This window comes from Xenopus tropicalis, chromosome 3, assembly GCF_000004195.4.
Source record: "Xenopus tropicalis strain Nigerian chromosome 3, UCB_Xtro_10.0, whole genome shotgun sequence".
NCBI lineage: Eukaryota > Metazoa > Chordata > Amphibia > Anura > Pipidae > Xenopus > Xenopus tropicalis.
The window spans coordinates 27,453,756-27,477,264 of NC_030679.2; the positions used below are offsets into that span (position 1 = coordinate 27,453,756).

The 23,509-nt window shown below is 35.2% G+C and overlaps 1 protein-coding gene across 28 annotated transcripts in view; it reads left to right on the plus strand.

Annotated features, from left to right (window-relative positions):
- LOC101733947 (protocadherin gamma-B5) overlaps positions 1 to 23,509 on the plus strand; it is a 249,548-nt gene that overhangs the window by 128,157 nt on the left and 97,882 nt on the right. Inside the window, exon 1 of one of the 28 annotated variants that reach the window (XM_031898753.1) lies at positions 624 to 3,180. The exons of 22 other annotated variants lie outside the window; for them this stretch is intronic. In XM_031898753.1, coding sequence (XP_031754613.1) covers positions 742 to 3,180 — 2,439 coding nt within the window. In that variant the 5' untranslated portion in view covers positions 624 to 741. Of the gene's footprint in view, positions 1 to 623; positions 3,181 to 6,169; positions 8,730 to 11,879; positions 14,376 to 16,654; positions 19,194 to 20,829; positions 23,434 to 23,509 lie in introns of those variants that run through there. 5 more of the 28 variants (XM_031898752.1, XM_012959715.2, XM_031898778.1 and 2 more) reach the window with 5 other exon arrangements.

Sequence of the window (23,509 nt, forward strand, 5' to 3'; positions counted from 1 at the left end):
TGACAATTAAGGAACTACTTTAGATTTTTTTTTATATTTTATTTCTTATTTCTTAGGGTTAAATGCAGTGATAATGCTTGTCATGACCTTCCTTATATCTTTAACAAGGGTTATACATCTTGTATTCTGTGGTAACTTGGTGCAAGTTTGTATCCATAGTGCCATATTTGTAGCACTGTTCAACTACTGAAAGTACTTTTGCCATATGTTTTACTGTTTTTCATATATGGTAAATGGTATGTTTTTGTCCCAGGGGATTATAGACTATATATAATATGACTTTAAATCTATTTGCATTTCTAAAACAAATACAGTGACCAAAACCAACAGGGTTTAAGTTTTCTTTTACTCCCCTGTGGATATACTAGATTACTGAGCCATATAGCAAAGAGTTATCATTTGATGGTATAGTTTCTTATTATTACTCAAAACTGATACTCTAAAATAATTTTTAAGATGTATTTATTTTGCCAAAGTATGCTCAACATTACATTTTGTGCAAGTGTATATCATCTGCAGTTCCACATTTGTGCCTCAGAGCGCCGCTGTTCACTAATATTAAGAAACCTTGGAGATCCATTGGTACTATTGTACAGCAGACATAGTGCAGATTTGCGAGGAGGAATCACAATCATTTTAGCTTCTGATACAGAGGATTCATCTGCTGGTTTTGTTATTAGGAAGTGGATTTTGCCTAGTTTGCCTCTATCTGGATTACAAAAACAGCAACTTTCTGTTTGGATGTTCCTGATGCAAAGAATGGCTGAGAGGAATGTCCAGCAAACACAAAGGTTTAAAGGATTCAGATGGCAAGTAATGGTTTCTTTCCTATTTTCCTGTCTTTCTTATTCAGCCTCAGGTCAGATTCATTACTCCATTTTTGAAGAAATGCAGAAAGATTCAACAGTAGGGAATTTAGCAAATGATCTTGGATTAAATATTAAGGACATTGCAACTAGAAAACTCAGAATTGTTTCACAGCTCTCTGAGACATATTTTAGTGTAAATCTTGGAAATGGGAATTTAAATGTTGCAGACAGAATAGACAGAGAGGCTCTGTGTGGGGCAACAGAGGAATGTTTTCTAACCTTTGATGTTGTGATTCAGAATCCTCTAAATATGTTCAATGTTAGGGTTGATATTAAGGACATAAATGATAATGCACCAAGATTTGCTCAAGAGAAAAATGAGCTAGAAATTAGCGAATCCACTTCACCTGGGGTACGTTTTGTTTTACGAAATGCAGAAGATCTGGATGTGGGATCAAATTCATTTCTGACCTATAAACTCAGTGCCAATAAGCATTTTGTTTTGGGAGAGAAAAAAAGCACTGATGGAAGAACATTTCCAGAACTGATTTTGCAGACAAGTTTAGATAGAGAAACACAAAGCAACCATGAGCTGATATTAACAGCATCTGATGGCGGGAATCCTGTGCAAACAGGTACAACTCTAATTAAGATTATTGTTACTGATTTCAATGACAATTTTCCTGTATTCACACAAGAAGTATACAAAGTGAATATACATGAAAACATCCCAATAAATTCTACAGTTCTTCGTGTTAATGCAAGTGATAAAGATGCAGGTATCAATGCGCAAGTTACATACTCTTTTAGCACATCTGCAAACAATGTGCACCGTATATTTTCTATTAATCCAAATAATGGAGAAATTACAACAAAAGGAAATGTGGATTTTGAGGAAGTAAAGTATTATGATATTTCTGTAGAAGCTCAGGATGGTGGTAGCTTAGTTTCCCATTCCAAAGTTTTAATACAAATTATGGATGAAAATGACAATGCTCCACAGATTTCAGTTACCTCAATAACCAATCCAGTTGCTGAGGATTCTCCCAGTGGCACTGTAGTAGCATTAATTAAAACACATGATCTGGATTTTGGAGAAAATGGGGAGGTTGACTGTGAAATAATAGGTGTTATGCCTTTTACATTAGTGTATTCATCTGGAAACTTCTACAAAATCATTACAACAAGCACTTTGGACAGAGAAAAAACTCCCCATTATAATATCACCATTCAAGCTACAGATAAAGGCTCCCCACCACTTTCTTCCAAGAAAACTATCAGACTAGATGTCTCAGATATCAATGACAATCCACCTGAATTTGAAAAATCCAATTATGTTGCCTATGTAACAGAGAATAATCAACCAGGATCTTCAATATTTAGTATCAAAGCAATAGACAAGGACACTGAAGAAAATGGTAAAATTGTCTATTCCATTAGCAACAACACTGTGGAGTTTTCTTCAGTCTCTTATATTTCCATTAACCCAGTAACTGGGGTTATTTATGCACTGCATTCATTTGATTATGAAAAGGACAGAGAATTTCTCATCCAAATTATGGCCAAGGACAGTGGGTCACCATCTCTGAACAGCAGTGCCATTGTGAGAATTTGTGTTGTTGATCAGAATGATAACTCACCAACAGTTCTCTACCCATCACCAGATGTTGGTGGTTCTGCAGCATATGAGATGGTTCCTTTCTCCTCTGAACAAGGGACTTTGGTGACTAAAGTGGTGGCAGTAGATGCTGACTCAGGCCACAATGCTTGGCTCTCTTATCACTTTTTGCAGGACTCAGAAACATCACGTTTTATCATTGATCAATATACAGGAGAGATCAGAACATCTCGAGTTTTTCAAGAAAGAGATGTTTTGAGACACAAAGTTGTGGTGATAGTAAAGGACAATGGGACACCCTCTCTCTCAGCCACTGTTACACTGACTCTTGTAGTTTCTGACAATTTTCAGAATGTGATTCCTGAAGTTCGTAACCAATCAAGGAAATCAGACTCTCAGTCAAACATGCAGATTTACTTAGTAATCGCCATAGCACTGATCTCTTTTCTCTTTATGTTAACTGTTCTGTCTGCAGTCATATCTAAATACAGAGAATCAAAAACTTCTACATCATTTAGTTCAATGGCCGCATATCCCCAAATAGATCCCAGTTTTATTCCTAAATTTAATATTGGTACTTTGCCTTTCCCTTACTCTTATGATGTCTGTGTAACGCTGGACCCAAGTGAAAGAAATTTTCCTTCTCTTAAACCGCATAACAATGTCCCAGTTGAAAATTTAATTGATGCTGATGATTCGGGTATAGGAGCTGAAGGTGTTAAAGGGACTGATCCTGCTGGTGACATTCTGCAGGTGAGTCACTAGCGTCTACATTTTGTGTGTGTTTATGTGTGTGGAGTTGGCAGGTATAACCTGAATTTGAATTTCTACAATTTCTGTGGTGTTTTATAAGAATGTAAAGGATTTCCTGTTGCATTTGGTTTCAACCATTATGTGAAGGATCATGTGAATCCACAACAAGTCTTATATTTTCTTAAAGATATAGTTTCCCATAAAACCTCTTTGATACAATATGTGTGTCTGGTGGTGCTTTTTTGTAACCTGTACTCATTTTATTCCTTAAACTATGCAACTATTTTCAGAATATATATTAAATAGATCTCTTGAAAAACTATATATTAAAAACTTACTTTTTATTAGTTAGCATACTTTATGAAATTCCATTGAAAATTATACATGAAATCCAAATTTAATTTTTTTATTTAAACATACCTGTTATAAACCCTTTTAAATATTTCAGCTATCAATCATATCTTGTCATCCCATGCCTTAGGCACTGCAATCACTTTCACTTTCATTTCTGCACTTTCTAGATATCACTTCACTACTCTCATTCCCCCTCTCTACTCACTGTCACTATAATTGTGTAGCCTGTTGCAGCAGGCTTCATACTTGGCACTTACATAAGAGTTTGGCATTAAACAAAGCTTGCCATAATAACAGTGACCACAAAATGGCACCTGACTTTGTAAGTAAAGTTAATTATGCTTGCCTATCACAATAGAAAAGGACTTAGGGTGACAAGTACCCTTTAAAGCTTTAGGATACAGTGATACCTAAAACGTATTATAAATATATAAGCACAAATGTAAAAATGGCTATGACAAACATTGACTGGAGTGGCTTAAAGAGAGTGTTTTGTGGATCTTCATGACTTATGTTTTAATATTGAACTGTTGTCTAAACCCTAGGCATTAACCCTTATGTAGCATAGTGTGTAATGCTACAACAGGCCTTAACCCATGTTGCTTCTTGAACTCATTTCTTGTGTATAAAAGCAAATGTCTTTCAGTCTTTGGTTACTAAACCTGTAGCAAATAGTGTTGCATTTATACTCTATACACCCCCATTCTTTTAAAAGTAACCACAAGAATTAAAGTGGTCTTCTGCATCTACAGTTGCTTACTATTCCACAGAAACTCGTTCACTAAATAGCACTGAAGTGCACCGTGACCAGCGCATTTTATTCTTTAGAAAGTTTAGCAGCAGCAAATAGAGAAATTTAGTTTGATTTCCATGCTTTACCCTGATGGAACTGCAAATAGATTTTACTCCTGTTCCATGTCAGTTATTGGTACTGTGTGATTAGATAAGACTTCATTGTATTTTTCCACACTTGCTCTGAGGAACCAAGAAGGTGGGAGTAAGTATAAACTGAAACTATTACCATAAATAAGAGGAATTATAAGTATTATTCCTTATCAACAATAAACTAAATCCATTTCAAATGTAAGCAATGTTTACTGGGTTCATGTTTTTACCGGCATATCTAACTTCTATAAGTAGGTGTACAATAAAATAATATTCCACAAAGGGCTAATATGCAAAAAGACCATATTATATGATTGGGCTCTAAAATACTCTTCTTTTACTATACGTCTTGTTTGTGCTTTCTGAGTTCAGACGCATTTTAATTCTGCTTGTCATTAGCTTATAATATGTTTAAAAGTTTCACCCTACCATAGTTCAACAAATATCCAGGGCACCAGTAAAAGCATTAGTGGCAGATATATTAAATAGTTTCAGGAAGGGGTTGGATGGCTTTTTAGCAAGTGAGGAAATACAGGGTTATTGAAAATAGCTCTTAGTACAAGTTGATCCAGAGATTCGTCCAATTGCCATTTTAGAGTCAGGGAATTGGAATTTTTCACACCCTCTGAGGCACATTGGACAGGCTTCAGAAGGGTTTTTTGCCTCCCTCAACTAGCAGTTAGGAAGGTTTCATATAATGATAAAAGGTTGAGCTTGATAGATATATGTCAACTTAACTTATTATGTTACTATGTATTAGCCATCAAATTTCACCATCATTGACCTTAAATACACAATTCAGTTTTTTTAACTTTCTCTCTAGCCCTAGATCTGACCAAATAACCAGTAAAAGCCAGAGTTTTTAAAGCTTTAGTTTTATCATATTTAACACAAGAATAGGATTAGTAGGACTGACACCTTTGTCACATATTACTATAATAACATCTCAGGTAGCCAAATGTATATGGCTATTGTATATGGTATTATGGTATATTCTGTCCATATTAACTTATTCCTGAAGATTTCTATATTATTAATAATGTTTTACATGTGTATACATTTACAGATACCTTATATTAGCGATATCCATTGCTCTGGGACCTACTTTTGTCTCAGTACTTTCTTGGTATGCACCATGTTTTTCCTTAGCTCCACTGAGACCTCAGCAGGAGATGAGCATATGGTGGGCAGCAGCTCTATATCTATTGTCCACACATATCATTTTGAAACTTACTAGGACACCACATATATACTGTAGATATATCTAAATAAGAGGACTGTATCTTTTTTCTAACAAAAATATTATTCATGGCATGACAGGTGTGTTGATCTTATCAGTCTACATATATATTTAGACTTTAATCTGCCCTGCAGGAATAGATTAATGATATCATTCCTGTGTACTGTATGTAACTGTACAATGCATTATCATCACTAGTGTTGTTACTACAAAAAGGTTAACTATTTGTTGCTGTAAATACACTAAATAACTTTGTTAAAAAGATAATATTGGGAACTTTCATAATAAAGTAAAAACTTATATCTGACAAGCTTTCATTTTTAGTAATTAATTGTTCTAAAGTATTAGTATAAACATGTGTGACAATTTAGTTATTTGTGCTGCACATACACTACATCTGCAGTTCCACATTTGTGCCTCAGAGCGCCGCTGTTCACTAATATTAAGAAACCTTGGAGATCCATTGGTATTGCCATGAAGCAGACATTGTGCAGATTTGCAAAGAGAGATCAAATCATTCCAGATTCTCATACGGAGGATACCTTTGTTTTTGGTCTCTTAAAGAAGTAGATTTTTCTTCTGTCTATTTCTAATTGGATTACAAATACATAAAGGAGTGCCATTTGGGATATTTCTGTTACAAAGAATTACTGAGATGAAGATCCAGAAAATACAGAAATGCAAAGGATTTAAATGGCAAGTAATGCTTTTATTCCTATTTTCCTGGCTCTGTCATTCAGTCTCTGGGCAGATTCACTATTCTATTTTTGAAGAAATGCAAAAGAGTTCATTGATAGGAAATGTAGCAAATGATCTTGGATTAAATGTTGAGGAAATTGCTAGTAGAAAACTTAGAATTGTTTCACGCTTTTCAGAGAAATATTTTGGAGTAAATCTTGCAAATGGGAATTTGAATGTTGCAGACAGGATAGACAGAGAGGCTCTGTGTGGGGCAACAGAAGAATGTTTTCTATCCTTTGATGCTGTGATTGAGAATCCTCTGAATGTTTTCCATGTTCAGGTTGATATAAAGGATATAAATGATAATCCACCAAGATTCATTCATGAGACTGTTGATCTAGAAATTAGTGAATCCACCTCACCTGGGGTACATTTTGTTTTGCGAAATGCAGAAGATCTGGATGTGGGAATAAATTCATTTCTGACCTATAAACTCAGTGCCAATAAGCATTTTGTTTTGGGAGAGAAAAGAAGCACTGATGGAAGAACATTTCCAGAACTGATTTTGCAGACAAGTTTAGATAAGGAAACACAAAGCAACCATGAGCTGATATTAACAGCATCTGATGGCGGGAATCCTGTGCAAACAGGTACAACTCTAATTAAGATTATTGTTACAGATGTCAATGACAATTTTCCTGTTTTTGCACAAGAAGTATACAAAGTGAATATACATGAAAACATCCCAATACATTCTACAATCCTTCATGTTAATGCAAAGGATAAAGATGAAGGTATCAATGCACAAATTACTTACTCTTTTAGCACAACTGCAAATAATGTGCTTCGTATTTTTTCTATTAACCCAAAAAATGGAGAAATTACAACAATAGGAAATGTGGATTTTGAGGAACAAAAATATTATGATATTTTTTTACAAGCTGAGGATGGTGGTGGTTTTGTAACCCATGCCAAAGTCTTAATAGCTGTTATTGATGAAAATGACAATTCTCCAGAGATATCAGTTACCTCAATAACTACCCCAGTATCAGAGGATTCAGCCCCTGGCACTGTGGTAGCATTAATAGAAGGACATGATCTAGACTCTGGGGAAAATGGGGAGGTTATTTGCCATATAGTTGGTATTGTTCCTTTTAAACTGCTGTCATCATCTGGAAACTTCTACAAAATTGTTACTACAACCACCTTGGATAGAGAAAGAAGCTCACATTACAATATTACTATTCAAGCTACAGACAAAGGTTCTCCTCCTCTTTCATTTCAGAAAACCATCAGATTGGATGTTTCTGATATAAATGACAATGCACCTGTATTTGAGAAATCAACATATATTGCATATATACTAGAAAATAATCGGCCTGGAGCCTCAATATACAGTATCCAAGCAATAGATAAGGACACCGAAGAAAATGCTAAAATTATCTATTCCATAATAAGCAACAACACTGAGGAGCTTCCTTCATCCTCTTATATTTCTATTAACCCAGAAACTGGAGTTATTTATGCACAGCGATCCTTTGATTATGAGCAGGACAAAGAATTTAAAATCCATATCATGGCCAAGGACAGTGGGTTACCATCTCTGAACAGCAGCGTAGTTTTAAGAATTTGTGTTGTTGACAAGAATGATAACTCGCCAACAGTTCTCTACCCATCACCAGATGTTGGTGGTTCTGCAGCATATGAGATGGTTCCTTTCTCCTCTGAACAAGGGACTTTAGTGACTAAAGTGGTGGCAGTGGATGCTGACTCAGGCCACAATGCTTGGCTCTCTTATCACTTTTTACAGGACTCAGAAACATCACATTTTATTATTGATCAATATACAGGAGAGATCAGAACATCTCGAGTTTTTCAAGAAAAAGATGTTTTGAGGCACAAAGTTGTGGTGATAGTAAAGGACAATGGGACACCCCCTCTCTCAGCCACTGTTACACTGACTCTTGTAGTTGCTGATAATTTTCAGCATGTGATTCCTGAATTAAGTAACCAATCAAGGAAATCAGACTCTCAGTCAAACATGCAGATTTACTTAGTAATCGCCATAGCACTGATCTCTTTTCTCTTCATGTTGACTGTACTGTCTGCAGTCATATCTAAATACAGAGAATCAAAATCTCCAACATCGTTTAGTTCTGTGAGCACATATCCCCAGCTTGACCATAGGTTTTTACCTAAATTTAATACTGGTACTTTGCCATTTCCATACTCTTATGATGTCTGTGTAACATTAGATCCAAGCGAAAGAGATTTTGCTTTTGTTAAACCTCAGAACAACGTCCCAGTTGAAAGTTTAATCGATGCTGATGATTCGGGTATTGGAAATGAAAGCTTAAAGGGAAATGTTCCTGCTGCTGACATTGTGCCGGTGAGTTATTGTTTTCTTAGCTATAATTAGTGATTAAATATTTATTTAATCACCCAGCTTGACTAATGATATATCATAAAAAGTATATTTTATAGTTGTATGATTCTAAACATTACTTGAAGACTTCTTTTAGGACTGTATGCTTTCATAAAACGTAAAATTATAAGGCATTATAGATTTACTTGCTTTGAACTTTTTGCCCAGATATCTACTCTTACGAACTACTATCAAAATTTCTACCTTCTGAAGATATTTTTGATCATAGATTGTCTTTTTTTTTACATTATACAGAGCTGTGAGGTGTAATGGTAAAGAACTCTTGTTATTATAAATCATGTCATCAGTGATATTAAAAGGCTATATTAAGTGGTGCAACAAATTGCCAGCATCATAACTTCTTATGTAATGCATATTGGTTGATAGGCACTATGGCTGAAATGTTTTTTTTAATACCTAGAAGCTATACATAATGTTTATGTGTTATAGTAACTCTTGTGTGGTAAAAAAAATTACTGGAATCACAAAATTCTTGGAAAATTAGACATTTCAGATCTCACATGTTATTGTTGGAAGAGTCCATAAGAGTCTATAAGAGATTTACACAAAGCTTAAACTTATAAACAGTAGTAAAAATGCATTTATACTGCAAAGTACTTTGTTATTTTGGAGCAATATAAGCAATTTTGCCTGTTTACCCACTCGTTAAACTTCAGGACAGTACCAGCAGTGCTATTAGCCCATGGAGGCCATCAGTTCAGGCAGCTGAATTCTTCAGCAGAGGTGTCAGGGAGCTGTTATCTTGCTCCCATCCTATTGTTCTGCTGATTGGCTGCTGAGAGGGGGAGTGATATCATTCTAACTTGCAGCTCAGCAGTAAAGTGTGACTGAAGTTTATCAGAGCATATGGCTGTGGCACCCTGGGAAATGAAGAACATGGCTAGTGAAATGGCCATGTGAAATGTTAAAATGAAATATAACAAAATACAGAATTGTGCTGGAGCAGCTCCATCAACTGTAATTGTTCTACCTATAACTGATTAAAATTAGTTTTGAGATTTTCTCCCCTTCTTAATTTGCCAACGTTAAACTAAACTAAATTTTAAACATGGAACTATATGCTATGTTATTTACATAAATTTAGCTATAATCATCACTAAAGGGGGCATTTATTAACATTTCAATTTTTGTGGCTTAAGAGTTTTTTGAAAACCATTACTAAACTCATTTCCATGAATATAAATCAATAAAGCATGAATAAAAAAGACATGGGAAGACACAAAAACTATGACTTTTACTTTACTGTAGCATCATCATACAAATGATAGCGCCAAAAACACCCTAAACCCTCGAAAACCACAAAGCAAAGCAAGATCTTCCAGTTGTAAAAGGGACTTCTGCCATTGACTTCTACATGATCTTGACAGGTTTTAGATATTTTTGCTTTTAGATTTGCTTTCAGATTTGTCGCGGTTTTGTCGTATAATAAAGGTTTTTGTGACAAAATTGTATTCTAGTGCAAAAGAAAAAAAACAAAGTGTCTGTTAGACATCTTCTTAGTACCAATGCTTAATACCCTTTGATTCCAATACTATATACAAATGTATAATAGACACAAGTAAAATCTGCATTATTTAGAATGGGACCTTAGGGATGCCAAAACTCACCCAAGTACATGATGCCCCAGAGAGGAGCACCTGTTTGTTCCCCACTCTACCTGACAGGAGTTAGCAAGAATTAAGTATGAGATATGCAAGTATGAGGCTCCTTGTGACTACTTGGTTAGGTGTTGCTTTGTTTACTTGGAAAGCCAATAATGGTAGAATACTATTTTATTGTTAAATACACTGAACCACTGAAGGGCTCTCATGTAGGTCTTTTTACAGGATATGTTTGTGCAAAAAATGGCCATGGTGTATTTGACTTTTTAAGACAATCGAATAGTTTGCAAGTCATTAAACACAGATTTTGGTTTTGGGTTTTTTGTTTTTGTTTTTAAAAAAGGAGTTATACATGATATGTGAACTGTGAAAAAATGATTGGGTAATGTAATAATAGGAACCTCTAATTTTCCTAAACCATAGTATCCATTCAGCATGGAGTTTCATTTCCAGGTCTGCTATTTAAAAGCAAACATCTGATTGCTTTCTGTTGGTTTTAAGGCCTAAACCAAACTTTGCTCCTTTTATTAGATTACCCTCCAAGTGTGCTTATGGGATACACAGGTACTTCTGGTTTTATTTTACTGTAGTAAAACTGGAATATAGTAATTGTTTAAGTGAACCATTTCTTTTTTACTTTTTCATATTTATTTTTTCACATTTTATGCTTTAAATGTAACATTTGTTGTGTTTACAATGTAAATTTAACTAGTATGAGTTATGTAGATATAGTGTATTCTAACTGGTACTGTGGCACCTGTTAAACCCCCAGAACAGCTAGGCATTGTGACTTATATGTGGAACAGGTCGGATTCATAGAGTTCTTAAATTAAACTACTAATATTTGAGGCACAGATTTACTTGTCTACATGTATATGTACACTAGTGACAGATATATTTCTTTCTCTATAAAATGCCCCACAACTATTTCAGCAAAAGTTACTTGGCTATAAATCCAGTGTACAGTTTAGTTTTTTTTTTTTTTAATTGCACAAGTTTAGTCAATGCAGCAGATTTGTAGCTTGATATATGAAATGTTTAAAATGCAGCAATTACTTGCATGTTGCGTGTGTCTTTCTTACTAAGGAATAATATGGTTCCTAATATAACTGTTTATGTGCAATGAGAGAAATAGTTCAAAGTAGCTTTTTTAACAAAATTACTATTTTTTAAAAAAAAACAACACAATTTTCTATATAAAAATATAAATATTTTTTATATTATATAACATTTATAATAAAATATAAGACAAATATGTCTACAAATGCCTAAACAGTAATATCAAATCTGATTACCATATATAATATTGCGTAGCTATATCTCCTGTATATATAGTCTGCAGTTCCACATTTGTGCCTCAGAGCGCCGCTGTTCACTAATATTAAGAAACCTGGGAGATCCATTGGTACTATTGTACAGCAGACATAGTTCAGATTTGCAAGGAGGGATCACAAGCATTGTAGCTTCTTATACAGAAGACATACAGTATCTGGTTTTGGTTTCATAGGGAGTGGATTGTACCTGTTTTTTTCTTTTTACAACTGGATCACCCATATTCAGGATATATTGGGATATTTTTTTCACACAAAGAATGGCTGGGATAAAGATGCAGCAAACACAGAAATACAAAGGATTCAGATGGCAAGTAATCTTTTCATTCCTATTTCCCTACCTTTGTCATTCAGTCTCTGCTCAGCTGCACTACTCCATTTTTGAAGAAATGCAGAAAGGCTCATTGATAGGAAATTTAGCAAATGATCTTGGGTTAAATGTTAATGAAATTGTCAATAGAAAACTCAGAATTGTTTCACGCCTTTCAGAGAAATATTTCATAGTAAATGTTGGAAATGGGAATTTAAATGTTGCAGACAGGATAGACAGAGAGGCTCTGTGTGGGTCAAGAGAAGAATGTTTTCTAACCTTTGATGCTGTGATTGAGAATCCTCTGAATATTTTCCATGTTAGGGTTGACATTAAGGACATAAATGATAATGCTCCAAGATTTGCTCATGAGAAAACTGAATTAGAAATTAGTGAGCATACATCAGCAGGAACAAGATTTGCTTTGCAAAATGCAGAAGATCTCGATTTGGGAATAAATTCACTTTTGACTTACAAACTCAGTGCCAATAACTACTTTATGCTGGGGGAAAAATCCAGCTCTGATGGCAGAACATTTCCAGAACTGATTTTGCAGACAAGTTTAGATAGAGAAACACAAAGCAACCATGAGCTGATATTAACAGCATCTGATGGCGGGAATCCTGTGCAAACAGGTACAACTCTAATTAAGATTATTGTTACTGATGTCAATGACAATTTTCCTGTATTCACACAAGAAGTATACAAAGTGAATATACATGAAAACATCCCTTTAAATTCTTCAGTCCTTCATGTTAATGCAAGTGATAAAGATGAAGGCATCAATGCACAAATCACATACTCTTTTAGCTCAACTGCGACTAATGTGCTCCGTATGTTCTCCATTAATTTAAAAAATGGAGCAATTACAACAAAAGGACATGTGGATTTTGAGGAAGAAAGATATTATGATATTTCTGTACAAGCTCAGGATGGTAGAGGCCAAATTTCCCATGCCAAAGTCTTAATAGAAATTATAGATGAAAATGACAACGCTCCAGATATATCAATTACTTCAATAACTACCCCAATCTCTGAGGATTCAGCCCCTGGCACTGTGGTAGCATTGATTAAAGCCCATGATCTAGACTCTGGAGAAAATGGAGAGGCCGACTGTGAAATCATTGAACTGGCACCTTTTAAACTTTTGTCATCATCTGGAAACTTCTACAAAATTGTTACTACAAGCACCTTGGATAGAGAAAAAAACTCACATTACAATATTACTATTCAAGCTACAGATAAGGGTTCTCCTCCCCTTTCTTTTTGGAAAACCATCAGTTTAGATGTTCTGGATATAAATGACAATCCACCTGTATTTGAAAAGTCATCATATATTGCCTATGTATCAGAAAATAATCAACCAGGAGCCTCAATATACAGTATCAAAGCAATAGATAAGGACACTGAAGAAAATGGAAAACTTCTCTATTCTGTTATCACCAACATTACAGAGGAGATGCCTTTAGCCACTTATATTTCCATTAACCCAGTAACTGGTGTTATTTATGCACAGCGATCATTTGATTATGAGCAGGACCGAGAATTTGAAATCCAAATTATGGCAAAAGACAGTGGGTCTCCACCTCTAAACAGCAGTGTAATTGTGAGAATTTGTGTTGTTGACAAGAATGATAACTCACCGACAGTTCTCTACCCATCACCAGATGTTGGTTCTGCAGCATATGAGATGGTTCCTTTCTCCTCTGAACAAGGGACTTTAGTGACTAAAGTGGTGGCAGTGGATGCTGACTCAGGCCACAATGCTTGGCTCTCTTATCATTTTTTACAAGACTCAGAAACATCAAATTTTATCATTGATCAATATACAGGAGAGATCAGAACATCTCGAGTTTTCCAAGAAAGAGATGTTTTTAGGCACAAAGTTGTGGTGATAGTAAAGGACAATGGGACACCCTCTCTCTCAGCCACTGTTACACTGACTCTTGTAGTTGCTGATAATTTTCAGAATGTGATTCCTGAAATTAGAAACCAACCCATGAAATCAGACTCTCAGTCAAACATGCAGATTTACTTAGTAATCGCCATTGCACTGATCTCTTTTCTCTTCATGTTGACTGTACTGTCTGCAGTCATATCTAAATACAGAGAATCAAAATCTCCAACATCAATCAGTTCACTGAGCACATACCCCCAGATTGATCCTAGATTTATCCCTCAATTTAATACTGGTACTTTGCCGCTACCATACTCTTATGATGTCTGTGTAACATTGGATCCAAGCGAAAGAGACTTCGCTTTTCTTAAAGCTCCTAACAATGTTCCAGTGGGAAGTTTAATTGATGCTGATGATTCAGGTATTGGAAATGAAAGTGCAGTTATGCAGGTGAGTGTCTCTTTAAGTATATAGCTTTTTTTGTTAGTTACATGATGTTGGTTGAATATTTACTTTTTCTATGACTAAAATCAGGGCTGTGTGTCCCCATAAAGTGAATGGAACATAGTAATTGTTGTAATTTGTTTTGCTCTTGACTGATGTCTTGTATGTACTTCTTTTTCTTCTTTAGCTGCTCAAACTAAGAAACTATCACAATTTAAGAAAACTTTTTAGACATCTTTTACCTTAGTTACTAATTTGTTCTCCATGTTTTTCTAGATTTTGTATATTTTATTTTTAACCCAATATCACTATAAAGTACAGTACTTTATATAAGCGATAATATAAACAGGACTGTGAAGTAAAGTCCATTTCAGAAAATGTATTTAGTCTTAATAACAGTTTGTACAAGTGCTTAAAATTAATTGTTATGCCTCAAATAATCTGTAAATTATTGTAAAATCCATTAGTGTCTTTATTGGGGGGCACTATTTATAGTTTTGAAAAACTGATGCCACTATTTTCTTTGCTCTGGGAACTTTAACTTACCATATGACTGTAGCTGTACTTCTTTCATTTGAACCCCTCACTAAATGGGTATCACGTGTCAAGGTCATGGGCATATACTTTTATAAATTATGCATAGGGATGCAATGCACAAAGAAGGTCTGGTTAATGGAAAGTATAAACCCATGGCTCCCTTTCACCTACTCCCAAGATAACTTGCATATAACACTCTTAATTGCATTACATCCCTCATTTACATTAATAGGCCTACATGCATTATCTATATGCACAAAAACATGTGCAACTGCTGTATATTTAAAAGAAATGTTCTTGTATCTAGTACTTGTTCTCACATACCTGTATATAAATTACCTTATTGCCTCCAAAATCCAACTATATCCATACTTGGCATATATAAGTTTAAAATGAACTTAAGTAAAATCTGCATTAGGTGGGACCTAATTTGTGTAAAACCTTCTCAAGTACCATGCTGCGTAATACTTGTCCCCATAGCTCCCATAAGACGTATGGGCATAATAAACATATTGCTTAAAAAGTTTAAAATTGAAGGAGGCTAGTAGTTTTATTTATGTTCTTTTCCACTACAACTGTTACCCTGACCTAAATATGCAAGTTTTAAATGTGGTAAGTGTAATTGTGTGGAACATGTATGTGGATGAGGATGCACAGCGATAATGCACTAATCTGTTGAATGGGGAGAATACTATTACTTAGGTTGGAAAATGAACCAAACCTATGGTGAGCCCTCAGCAGGACATATAATGTAGATAGCGTATCTGTGTAAAATGAATGTGATATTTCCCTTCTTACAAAACTCTCATGTCCCTAGCCCATGTGCCAGATCTTAAGCTCCTTACTGTAGCAATTGTAATATAATTCTCTTTTGATATTACTGTGTATTAAATACATGTGCAAAAAGAGTGCAAGGTGTCACTTATCCTAATATGATAGAGGAACAGCTGCCTTATTTCATTGCCGGGTGCATCTCTGATACAGCTGTTTTTTGTTACCTACATTTTTGCATTAACAAAGCTTAATAGCAGAAATATCTTTATCATTTATAGCCTGTGTTTACCATTGCTATTCTGTAATTTACAATTTTACATGGGTTACACTAAAAGGAAAGTGGTAACATTAGTACATTACATATAGCATGTTTGTTACAGAGATTATTTATCATTCACATCAGTCCCACTAACTGGAGAAATCTAAGGAACCGACACACTATGGTCAGTCTCATTAGGAGCAATTACACTGTCATTGCCTGTTTTGGTGACTTGGAGGAAACCAATGGAGGTGCAGGAAAAACATACTTACTGCACATAAGTCAGTGGTCAGAATTAAGCTCCAGTACTGCAAGGCAGGAATGAAATAATTCATAATTTAACTAATCCTTTGTACTGTTCCCTAGTGCACCATCTCTGCAGTGCATGTATTAACACCCCACCCCCCCCACCCCCATTTATAATCATTTAAAAAATTTGCTGGAATACATACAGTGCCAACCAACCAGGTGTGTTACTTGTGTAATGACATGTAAAAACATAGTTGCAAAGTCTTTTTTGCAGTCCATTAAAGTCAACGTGGATAACATAGTTCAAGTATTTCTACTATACAAAGTGTATTATCTGCAGTTCCACATTTGTGCCTCAGAGCGCCGCTGTTCACTAATATTAAGAAACCTTGGAGATCCATTGGTACTGCCAGAAAGCAGACATAGTGCAGATTTGCAATTAGAAAACACTGTCATTTTAGCCTTTTCATAGAGTGGATCTGCTCTTGGTCTCATATGGTAGTGGATTTTACTTGTTCTTTCTTTTCACCATTGGATTACAATTACAGCAAGAAGCTTCATGAGGAATACTTCTCATATAAAGAATAACTGAAATGAAAATGCAGGAAACACAGACATGCAAAGGATTCAGATGGCAAGTAATCTTTTCATTCCTGTTTTCATGCCTTTGTCATTCAGTCTCTGCTCAGCTGCACTACTCCATTTTTGAAGAAATGCAGAAAGGCTCATTGATAGGCAATTTAGCAAATGATCTTGGATTAAATGTTAAGGAAATTGCAAATAGAAAACTCAGAATTGTTTCACATCTGTCAGAGAAATATTTCAGGGTGAATCTTGGAAATGGGAATTTAAATGTTGCAGACAGGATAGACAGAGAGGCTCTGTGTGAGGGAAGAGAGGAATGTTTTCTAACCTTTGATGCTGTGATTGAGAAGCCTCTGAATATTTTCCCAGTTAGAATTGATATTAAGGATATAAATGATAATTCCCCAAGATTTGTTCGTGAGATGATTGAACTGGAAATTAGTGAATCTGCCTTACCAGGAACAAAATTTCTTTTACAAAATGCAGAAGATCTGGATTTGGGAATTAATTCTGTCTTGAACTATAAACTCAGTGCCAATAAGCATTTTGTACTAGGGGAGAAAAAGAGCACTAATGGGAGAACATTTCCAGAACTGATTTTGCAGACAAGTTTAGATAGAGAAACACAAAGCAACCATGAGCTGATATTAACAGCATCTGATGGCGGGAATCCTGTGCAAACAGGTACAACTCTAATTAAGATTATTGTTACTGATTTAAATGATAATTTGCCAGTATTCACACAAGAAGTATACAAAGTGAATATACATGAAAATATCCCAATTAATTCTACAGTTCTTTATGTTAATGCAAGTGATGAAGATGCAGGTATTAATGCACAAATCACATACTCTTTTAGCACAACTTCAGCTAATGTGCTCCGTATATTTGCTATTAATCCAAAAAGTGGAGAAATCACAATAAAAGGAAATGTGGATTTTGAAGAAACAAAATATTATGATATATCTGTACAAGCTGAAGATGGGGGTGGCCTTGTTGCCCATGCAAAAGTTATAATAGAAATTATAGATGAAAATGACAATGCTCCAGATATATCAATTACTTCAATAACTACCCCGATCTCTGAGGATTCAGCCACTGGCACTGTGGTTGCATTAATTAAAGCACATGATCTAGACTCTGGAGAAAATGGAGATATTGACTGTGAAATCATTGGACTGGCACCTTTTAAACTTTTGTCATCGTCTGGAAACTTCTACAAGATTGTTACTACAAGCACCTTGGATAGAGAAAGAAGCTCACATTACAATATTACTATTCAAGCTACAGACAAAGGTTTTCCTCCCCTTTCTTCTTGGAAAACCATAACATTGGAGGTTTTGGATATAAATGACAATTCACCAGTGTTTGAACAATCAACATATATTGCCTATGTACCAGAAAACAATCAACCAGGAGCCTCAATATACAGTATCCAAGCAATAGATAAGGACACTGAAGAAAATGGAAAACTTTTCTATTCCATTATCACCAGCAATACAGAAGAGCTTTCTTCAACCTCTTATATTTCCATTAACCCAGTAACAGGGGTTATTTATGCACAGCGATCCTTTGATTATGAGCAGGACAGAGAGTTTGAGATCCAAATCATTGCAAAAGACAGTGGATCTCCACCTCTGAACAGCAGCGCAATAGTAAGAATTTGTGTTGTAGACCAGAATGATAACTCACCAACAGTTCTCTACCCATCACCAGATGTTGGTTCTGCAGCATATGAGATGGTTCCTTTCTCCTCTGAACAAGGGACTTTAGTGACTAAAGTGGTGGCAGTGGATGCTGACTCAGGCCACAATGCTTGGCTCTCTTATCATTTTTTGCAGGATTTAGAAACATCACATTTTATCATTGATCAATACACTGGAGAGATCAGAACATCGCGAGTTTTCCAAGAAAGAGATGTTTTGAGGCACAAAGTTGTGGTGATAGTAAAGGACAATGGGACACCCTCTCTCTCAGCCACTGTTACACTGACTCTTGTAGTTGCTGATAATTTTCAGCATGTTCTTCCTGAAATTAGAAACCAACCCATGAAATCAGACTCTCAGTCAAACATGCAGATTTACTTAGTAATCGCCATAGCACTGATCTCTTTTCTCTTCATGTTGGCTGTACTGTCTGCAGTCATATCTAAATACAGAGAATCAAAATCTCCAACATCAATCAGTTCACTGAGCACTTACCCTCAGATTGATCCTAGATTTATTTCTCAATTTAATACTGGTACTTTGCCGCTACCATACTCTTATGATGTCTGTGTAACATTGGATCCAAGTGAAAGAGACTTTGCCTTTCTTAAACCTAATAGCAATGTTCCAGTGGGATGTTTAATTGATGCCAATGATTCAGGTATTGGAAATGAAAGTGCACAAGGGGCTTTAGCTGATGCGGCTGTTGCTGAGGTGAGTCACTGTTTCAGTAAAACATATTTTTGCTAAATTGGCCAAAGTGGCTATAGAATCCCTATTTTATTTATGATTTTTTTAAAAAAAGTATTTTTCAGTTGTATGGGACTTCATTAATTTTGTTAACAAATCTCTTCGACTGCAAACTTACACAACAATAGTTATATTCAATGTTTCTAGATATTCATGCACTGGTAAAAGAAAAGGAATATATAATAGATTCAATTTAACGTCTTTATTTTATTTCTTTGACGTCTTCATTTTACTCCTTTAACTGTTTAATGCAACTGTAAATGCAACCTATTAGATATTTTTGACTGACTGAGGTGATTGCTATACTGTGACACTTTGGTTTTGTTTCACTTATGTGTTCAGAATGTTTCACAGATCTACACCACACAGGCATGTCAAATATGCTGCCATCTGATTTAAGTGATAATATAATCAATTTATTGGTTACTGTATGTATTATTTACTAGTCAGATTCAGTCATAACAATGGATCTTACATTTTCTTACTTTTGATTTTGAAATATCTTCTTTTTCTTTTTACTTTGTATTTGCCAGAGGATGAGACAAATTCTTAATCTTTGGCTAATAATAAGATCCTTTGTTTGCCACATTGTGATTTGGCAGGAGCATCAGCTTTGTTATAGGATACTTAAGCACAAGTGCTTTGCAGTTGGCTGTGCATCATATGTGTTACTATGCAATTAAAAAATATGGTGGACTATTGACTTTAAAGGAGTTGTAAACACAAATATAACATTTTTCTCAATGAAAGAAAATGTACTTTTAAGCAACTTTTTCATTAAAAATGTTGGATGGGTTTAAAGTTACTTGATAAGTGTCGGCACAAGTTTTTATTTCATGGCCTTCCTATTTAAGCTCTTCTTAACCTGTAGCTGAAAGTGCTGTCTGGTTATTGGTGTCACTAACCAAACAGGCTTCAATTTTATTGTTATTGTTATTTTTGCTTGTTTTTTTAATCAGACCCTCTATTTTTTGGGTAAAAATCAGTTTCAAGTTCAGATTCCAATCCAATTCCTTTGTACTTTGACTTATAAAGTGAAACGTCTCTATAAAGCTTTACCAATATAATCTGTAATATGTCCAAAATTTGTTGGAATAAGTGCAGTGTCAAAAATAGTTTTGCTTTACCTTCATAATAACATTAAAAAATTAGGGACACATTTCTGAACAACCAGTAATTTCAAACTATTCAGATTTAACTATTTTCCTAATTGTAAATCCCCTAGATCATCTCAAGCAGTCGAACATTTCCTGACAAACTCGCACATTGATCTGCTTGGACCTGCTTTTATATTAGAATAACTTGTGGTCAACATAAATAATATAGGGGCTGATCTATCAATTCTCTAATATTTTTATAGAGAAGTACAGATGGTTGCTTGGTAAACATTTTAGGCATGTAATCAATTCTTTAAAAATGACTGTCAGGACAATTTCGCTAAAAATGGAAAGCATGGATCTGTACCTTTCCACATAGCCCAGTTCTATATTCGATAAATCATCCCTATATTTCAGGTGTTTCTATTGAGTATATTTTCTGCAGTTCCACATTTGTGCCTCAGAGCGCCGCTGTTCACTAATATTAAGAAACCTTGGAGATCCATTGGTACTATTGTACAGCAGACATAGTTCAGATTTGCAAGGAGGGATCACAATCATGTTAGCTTCTCATACAGAGGATATATCTGCTCTTGGTCTCATAAACTAGTGGATTTTACTTGTCTTTTCCAACTGGATTACAAATAAAGCAGGAAGCTTCACTGGACATATTTCTCATATAAAGAATGGCTGGGATAAAGATGCAGCAAACACAGAAATACAAAGGATTCAGATGGCAAGTAATCTTTTCATTCCTATTTCCCTACCTTTGTCATTCAGTCTCTGCTCAGCTGCACTACTCCATTTTTGAAGAAATGCAGAAAGGCTCATTGATAGGAAATTTAGCAAATGATCTTGGGTTAAATGTTAAGGAAATTGAAGGTAGAAAACTGAGAATTGTTTCACATCTTTCAGAGAAATATTTCAGTATAAATCTTGGAAATGGGAATTTAAATGTTGCAGACAGGATAGACAAAGAGGCTCTGTGTGAGGCAAGAGGAGAATGTTTTCTAACCTTTGATGCTGTGATTGAGAATCCTCTAAATATTTTCCATGTTAGAGTTGACATTAAGGATATAAATGATAATCCACCAAGATTTGTTCATGAGACAATTGAATTTGAAATTAGTGAATCCACCTCACCAGGAGCAAGGTTTCTTTTACAAAATGCAGAAGATCTGGATGTGGGAATGAATTCTATTGTTACCTATAAACTCAGTGCCAATAAGCATTTTGTACTAGGGGAGAAAAAGAGCACTAATGGGAGAACATTTCCTGAACTGATTTTGCAGACAAGTTTAGATAGAGAAACACAAAGCAACCATGAGCTGATATTAACAGCAGCTGATGGCGGGAATCCTGTGCAAACAGGTACAACTCTAATTAAGATTATTGTTACTGATTTCAATGACAATTTTCCTGTATTCACACAAGAAGTATACAAAGTGAATATACATGAAAACATCCCAATAAATTCTTCAATCCTTCATGTTAATGCAAGTGATAAAGATGAAGGTATCAATGCACAAATCACATATTCTTTTAGTACAGCTGCAACTAATGTGCTCCGTATGTTCACTATTAATCAAAATAATGGAGAAATTAAAACTTTAGTTAATGTGGATTTTGAGAAAGCAAAATATTATGATATTTCTGTACAAGCCAAAGACAGTGGTGGTCTTGTCGCTAATGCTAAAGTGTTAATAGAAATTATAGATGAAAATGACAATGCTCCAGAGATATCTGTTACTTCAATAAATACCCCTATCTCTGAGGATTCAGCCCCTGGCACTGTGGTAGCATTGATTAAAGCCCATGATCTAGACTCTGGAGAAAATGGAGAGATTGACTGTGAAATCATTGGTGTGGGACCTTTTAAACTTTTTTCATCACCTGGAAACTTCTACAAGATTGTTACTACAAGCACCTTGGATAGAGAAAGAAGCTCACATTACAATATTACTATTCAAGCTACAGACAAAGGTTCTCCTCCCCTTTCTTTTAGGAAAACCATCAGATTGGATGTTTTGGATATTAATGACAATCCACCCGTATTTGAACAGTCAACATATATTGCCTATGTACCAGAAAATAATCAACCAGGAGCCTCAATATACAGTATCCAAGCAATAGATAAGGACACTGAAGAAAATGGAAAACTTTTCTATTCTATTATCACTAGCAATACAGAAGAGCTTTCTTCAACCTCTTATATTTCCATTAACCCAGTAACTGGTGTTATTTATGCACAGCGATCCTTTGATTATGAGCAGGACAGAGAATTTGAAATCCAAATTATGGCAAAAGACAGTGGATCTCCACCTCTGAATAGCAGTGTAATTGTGAGAATTTGTGTTGTAGACCAGAATGATAATTCACCAACAGTTCTCTACCCATCACCAGATGTTGGTTCTGCAGTATATGAGATGGTTCCTTTCTCCTCTGAACAAGGTTCTTTGGTGACTAAAGTGGTGGCAGTGGATGCTGACTCAGGCCACAATGCTTGGCTTGCTTATTATTTTTTGCAGGATTCAGAAACATCACATTTTATCATTGATCAATATACAGGAGAGATCAGAACATCTCGACTTTTCCAAGAAAGAGATGTTTTGAGGCACAAGGTTGTGGTGATAGTAAAGGACAATGGGACACCCTCTCTCTCAGCCACTGTTACACTGACTCTTGTAGTTGCTGATAATTTTCAGCATGTTCTTCCTGAAATCAGAAATCAACCCATGAAATCAGACTCTCAGTCAAACATGCAGATTTACTTAGTAATCGCCATTGCACTGATCTCTTTTCTCTTCATGTTGACTGTACTGTCTGCAGTCATATCTAAATACAGAGAATCAAAATCTCCAACATCAATCAGTTCACTGAGCACTTACCCCCAGATTGATCCTAGATTTATTCCTCAATTTAATACTGGTACTTTGCCCCTACCATACTCTTATGATGTCTGTGTAACATTGGATCCAAGTGAAAGAGACTTTGCTTTACTTAAACCTCCTAACAATGTCCCAGTGGGATGTTTAATTGATGCCAATGATTCAGGTATTGGAAATGAAAGTGCACAAGGAGCTTTAGCCGATGCGACCACTGCAGAGGTAAGTTATTGTTTAAGTAAAATACATTTTGTTAAATTGGACAAAATGGCTAGAATTCTTATGCTGGGTTATGTAA